This window comes from Pelodiscus sinensis, chromosome 30 (assembly GCF_049634645.1).
Source record: "Pelodiscus sinensis isolate JC-2024 chromosome 30, ASM4963464v1, whole genome shotgun sequence".
Classification (NCBI taxonomy): Eukaryota; Metazoa; Chordata; order Testudines; family Trionychidae; genus Pelodiscus; species Pelodiscus sinensis.
In genome coordinates, this window is record NC_134740.1 from 11,355,014 (window position 1) to 11,361,344 (window position 6,331).

The window sequence follows — 6,331 nt, forward strand, 5'->3', positions numbered from 1 at the left end:
ACCATGTTTTAAAGTGCAGCTCTGGAGCGTCTATTTGTCGAGTTGGTGTCGCACACAATGTAAACGTTTCAAACAAGGAGAACTTTTATTTGTGCTTTTCAGGTCTCTGTATCACTTGTATAGTGATCTTAAATATTCCTTTAAAATACCCATCACCAACCACCTGGTGTTTTAGTTCCCTTCCTATTTTGACATTTGTGGCTTTAGTTGCTTTCTGTGTTGCTTTGATACTGATTTTTACTCTTCCATGTCTGTGCACTATTAATCAAATTAAGAGTTGACACCCCAGAGAAACTGTATGCCTGTTTCTCACCTTTCCAGTGTAAGTAAAGATTGGATTAATACTTGCCTGGACAACATGACTGTTTCCAGTTGACTCATAGATTTGTTTATCATCTTAACCTGAGCTATGTGAGGATAAGATGCATTTTGATTGATTAATAACTTGAGTTGTTAGAAAGGATGATAAAATACATGTAGTACCAAGGTCGTGTTCGTTTTATTTTTATTTGATATTAGATACACATCATAGGCATTGTTCCTTTTTTAAAAAAAAATTATTTTCCGTACCCACAAGCTGTTTAAAATATATTTATATCAGGGGTTTTTTGTTTGTACTGGTAGTGCACATAAGAAAATTCAACACGCACAAAGATGGAAAATGCGAGAGGGAACACTGCTTGTTACTACAGTTCTTTCCATTTCAAAATTGTGTTTTAAAAACCCAGGCTCCTACGTAACACTTTCTGGCAGAAATGTCTGGCCAAAGTCAGCCAGAATCCTGTTATTTTGTAAATGACAATGAACGATCTTGAGACACGAAGTATTAGCTCTGGAGCGCAATACATTCCTCTGTGGCTTTTACAGATGGTGGCAACATCACCTTACTTTTCACCTTACTTCATCCAATTAAGGACCAGGTGAATCCTGAGTATAATTGCAGTGTGAATGGCTGTTATTTCAGAATGAAGGACTATTAATTCCTCACATGGTGTGCCACTCTCCAAAGTGAAAACTACAGTGGGAGATATTAGCTGTATAGATGATTGGGCATTTCTCCCTTCTGCATAGGTTAATTTTAGGGCCTGCAATTATAAGTGTGCCCACGGACCATGAAACAAAAGACAGGACTATGCAGCACTTCAAAGAATAACAAGATGGTTTATTAGGTGATGAGCTTTCATGGGCCAGACCCACTTTCTCAGATCAGTCTGGCCCTATGTGCAATTAGGTGTGTGGGGTGAGGCTCTGAGGCAGGGTGGCCAAGTGGTCTCAGGATGCTGCTATTCACAGGGACCAACCCCATGGCTCCCATTGGCCGCACAGAGTAGCCAATAGGAGCTGCAAAGTCAGCACCTGGGGTGGGGGTCGTATGCAAAGTTGCCCCCTGCAGGACCGAAGGTAGGTGCTGTCCACTTCAGGGCGTGTCGTGGAGTGAAGGCGGGTAGGGAATATGCCTTAGGTTGGTAGCACTGCTGATGCTGGTGGCAACAGCAGCTGCGAGTCCCTGAGTCCTTTTAATCCACCCGGACAACTGGGCAGTTACTATTGTGTCTGCCCTATGTTGGCAGATCTCATAGAGGCAGATCTGTGAGATCTGGGAGGCAGCCTAGAGAAGCACAAATTGCGGAAGTGAAAGACCCAAGAAAAGCAGAGGTACGTCGAGCAGGGCCTGTTGGCATTTCCCAGACAATAAATTGAGATGCTACAGGCTCTGGTAGGCCTGGAGAATCAATGTTCCCCTCCTTCTCCTGCCCATCAGGTTGATATTGGGACCTTCACACACAAATCACGCACACACCTCTCCCCATCGACCTCCCACATCAAAAATCATGGGGAAAATAGAAGGAAACAACTTGAGGTAATCTGAGCAGAGAAATTCCTGGATGGTGACTGTGTACGTGGACTGCAATGTTTCTCATGTAAAGCCTTATTTTTTTTAACATTTCAAAGTTTGAAGATCTAAACGCTATTGGACTAAATATTCTCTGATTTGACAAGGAATTATTCATGTGGTCGAAAGGTTCTGACATTTTCACAAACATTGAGAAATGTAAAATGTAGGGGGCACTTTGGTAAGAAAAGTTTCTCTCCTGATTTTCATGACAGGATAATAGATCAATGTCTTCAAAGGGTGAAATTGGAACAAAAAACTTCAGTCACTGTGGGAAATTAAACAAAGTGTTTATGAATTTGCCTCATTCGCTCCATTTTGACTAATTCTGTTTTTCACTCTAATTTCTCTGGCTGTCGGCAAAGATCCCAGAATCTTAGAATCCCAGGGCTGGGAGAGACCTCGGGAGTCATGGAGTCCAACCCCCTGCCCAGAGCAGGACCGACCCCAACTCAGTCATCCCCCACTGTAACTTGAGACCATTGTCGCCATTCTGCAATCTGCCCCCAGTGAGAACAGCCTCTCTCCAGCCTCTATGGAACCATCCTCAGGGAGTTGAAGGCTGCTCTGAAATCCCCCCTCACTCTTCGCTTCTGCAGACTGAACAAGCCCAAATCCCTCATCCTCTCCTCATAGGTCATGTGCTCCAGCCTCCCAATCATTTTGGTTGCCCTCCGCTGGACCCTCTGCAAAGCATCCACATCCTTTTTGTAGTGGGGGGCCCAGAACTGCAGGCCTATCTTGATTCGTAGCTACACGAATGCAAAAACAAAAAGGGGAGTAATCACTTCTCTGGATCTGCTGGCAATGCTCCACCTAATGCACCCTAATATGCCGTTAGCCTTCTTGGCTACAAGGCCTCCTGCTAACTCACATCCAGCGTCTCATCCGCTGTAATCCCCAGGTACTCTTCCGCAGAACTGCTACTTAGCCAGTCGGTCTCCAGCCTGTAACAGTGCTTGGGATTCATCCCTCCCAAGAGGGGGACTCTGAACTTGCTCTTGTTGGACCTCCTCAGATTTATTTTGGCCCAATCCTATAATTTCTCTAGGTCACTCTGGATGCTATCCCTGCCCTACTTCTTCCCCTAGCTTACTATTATCCCCTCATCCAGATCATTACTAAAGATGGCGAAGAGTCCTGTGGCACCTTATGGACTAACTGAAGTGTAGGAGCATAAGCTTTCGTGGGCAAAGACCCACTTCATCAGATTAATAAAGATGTTGGACAAAACTGGGCCTACAACAGATCTTTGGGGCACACCGCTAGAGGCCGACCACCAACCTGACATCGAGCCGTTGATCACTATCCGTTGGGCCCGACAGTCTAGCCACCTTTCTATCCATCTTACAGTCCATTCATCCAATCCATACTTCCTTAACGTGCTGGCATGAATTTTGTGGGAGACCATATACCACATCCACTGATTTCCCATGTCCACAGAGCCAGTTTCCTCATTATAGAAGCTAATCAGGTTGGTCAGGCACGACTTGCCCTATGTAAATCTATGTTGACTATTCCTGATCACTTTCTCCTCTTCCAGGTGCCTCAAAATGGATTCCTTGAGGATCTCCTCCATGATTTTTCTGAGGTAAGCCTGACTGGTCTGTAGTTCCCCAGATTGTCCTTCTACTCCATTTTAAACATGGGCACTACATTTGCCTTTTTCCAGTCATCCAAAGATAATGGCCAAAAGCTCTTCAATGACATCTGCCAACTCCTTCAGTACCCTCGGACACGTTAGATCCGGGCCCATCACTTTGTGTATCTCTCTCTTTCCTAAATAGTTCTTAACCTGCTCTTTCTCTTCTCTAGTGTTTTTCTCAAGACTCTCTTCACCTCTTTGTTCCTCAGTGTGTATATTATGGGGTTCAACACCGGTGCTATAATTATGTTCATGAGAAAAACTATTTGGTCATTCTCCAGAGTGGAGCTAAAATTCCGCCACAGGTAGGTGAAAAGGGCTGTTCCATAGAACAAACTCACCACCATGAGGTGGGAGGAGCAGGTGGAGAAGGCTTTACGCCTGCCCTCCACGGATGGCAGCTTGAGGATGGTGGAGATAATGTAGACGTAGGACAGGATTATCATGAAGAAAGGGCTCGTGATAAAAAGCGCAATAATAAAGAATCCTAGAATATGATTCTTTGATGTGTCGGCGCAGGCCATCTTAACCACGGGTAGGATGTCGCAAAAGAAGTGGTGGATGCGGTGGGAGCCACACAGGGGCAGGCTAAAGACCCACGAGATCTGAGCAACTTCCACTGAGATCCCAATGAACCATGAAGCCCCCGCGAGCTGGGCACATGCCCGGACGCTCATGATGGTCGTGTAGTGCAAGGGGTGGCATATGGCCACGTAGCGGTCGTAGGCCATGGCTGCGAGGAGGCAGCATTCCGTGAGGCCCATGATGCTGAACACGTACATCTGGGCTGCACAGCCGACAAGAGAGATGGACTTTTCCTCCACCAGAAGATGAACCAGCAGCTGAGGGACCACGCTGGAGGTGAAGCAGATTTCCAGGAAGGACAGGTTGACCAGGAAGAAATACATGGGGCTGTGGAGGGAGGGGTTCAGCTTTACCAGAATGATAACGAGCAGGTTCCCCATCAGGGTGAGGAGGTAGGTGACCAGCAGCAGCAGAAACAGAAGCATTTGCAGCTCACCAAGGTAGGAAAACCCCAGCAGGATGAGCGTACCAGAGATGGTCTGGTTCTCACCAGGGTCACTCTCAGAATAGGTCATCTGCAGGGGTGAGGGAGACTGAATCAGAGGAACATCAAACCGGTAGACTGTAGAATCCCAAGGCTGGCGGACACCTCAGGAATCGAGTCCAGCCTCCTTCCCAAAGCAGGACCAACCGCTACTCAATCATGCCAGCCAGAACTTCTTCAAGCCGGGACTTAAACACCTCTAGGGATGGAGATTCCACCCCCTCACTAGGAAACCCATCCCGGTGCTTTCCCACCCGCCTAGGGAATTTTTTTCTCCTAATCTCCAACCTAGACCTCCCCCACTATAACTCTAGACGATTGCTCCTCATTCTGTCATCTGCCCCACTGAGAACAGCCTCTCCCCAACCTCTTTGGAAACCAGTTCAGAGAGTTGAAGGCCACTATAAAATCCCCTCGCACTCTTCTGCAGACCTAAGAAACCCAAATCCCTCAGCCTCTCTTCTTAGATCATGTGCTCCAGCCTCCTCCTCATTTTAGTTTCCCTCCGCTGGACCCTCTCCATTACGTCCACATCCTTTCTGTAGAGGGGGATGCAGAACTGGGTGCAATACAACACATTTTGCCATCCCAGGGCCGAATAAAGGGGAGTAATCACTTCTCTAAATCTGCTCACAACGCTCCTCTTAATGCACCCCAAATATGCCATCAGCCTTCTTGGCTACAAGGACACCCTGATGACACAGATCCAGCTTCTCATCCACTGGAATTCCCCGGGGCCTTTTTTGCCAAACTTTTGCTCAGTCGTCAGCCTCCCACTGTGATGACAGAACCAAACTTCACTTAATTTAAGCCAACCTCAGCTATGGATTTTACATGGCTGGAGTTAGATACCTTAACCAAGGTGCAGGGTCTAATGGAGACCTGGCCTTATTCTGTCTACTTTAAAGTTCAAAAAGGCATCCCTTCCCTCCTTCCTTGCTATCCCCATCCACCCCTTCCTTCCTTCCTTTGTTCCGGAATATTACCTTAAATCCACATTCACCAAACAGGATTTCCCAAATGAAGGCACATTCTGATCTCAGTCTTATGCCAAAATGTGCCTGAAACCATTTGAAGAGCGAGGAGCCGGATGAAAGTTGCCAACAATGGGGGATTTTGGCCTTTTGAATTCTATAAATTGTTATTCGTCGCTCAATATTGCAGAACAATTTACATCATTCCTGCTTCTATCATCGCAACTTCGTAAATATATCGATGTGTGTCAATATAGGGGGAGAGAACTAGTGCGCCTTAGCTCGTGTAAATCTTAATGACTGTGGGTACAAAACCAGAAATAGCAATTTAGACCAGTTGTGGGGTTTTAATTCTATGACCTTGCTAACAAAAAGTTTCATAAAGAAGAGTTTTATGAAAAGCATGTACATGATGTTCCACACCAATGGTTTACGTGATGGCTATTTGTTGACAACGAATATAATAATAATGGTGAGGTGATGGAGTTGAATTTAAAATGAGCCATAACGAATATGGTATTTTGCATGCCCTTCACTTCCTTAACACAGGGGATCTCAAAGGAATGCATGAAATTATAGTGAGCGAGTAATTGGGAAACTGGGAAAGACTGAGAGAAGAGGTTGGGTTTATACATTGGGCCGGAATTTCCAGAATTGGAAATGGTCTTTTAGTCTGAATTACCCCCCACGTCGCCCCAAAAAACGTAGGGTGGTGCACTAAGTGCACTGCATAGAAAAATTTCTAACAA

At 45.9% G+C, this 6,331-nt stretch overlaps 1 protein-coding gene across 1 annotated transcript; it reads right to left on the reverse strand.

The window, feature by feature from the left end:
* Positions 1–3,673: 3,673 nt before the first annotated feature.
* LOC102448038 (olfactory receptor 10A4-like) lies at positions 3,674–4,639 on the reverse strand. The gene has a single exon (XM_025189243.2). The coding sequence runs from the start codon at positions 4,637–4,639 to the stop codon at positions 3,674–3,676; it is 966 nt and encodes a 321-aa protein (XP_025045028.2).
* Positions 4,640–6,331: the final 1,692 nt, after the last annotated feature.

Bases quoted from the DNA above. Each gene is read 5' to 3' on its own strand.
- LOC102448038 (XM_025189243.2), bottom strand. From the start codon at position 4,639: ATGACCTATTCTGAGAGTGACCCTGGTGAGAACCAGACCATCTCTGGT.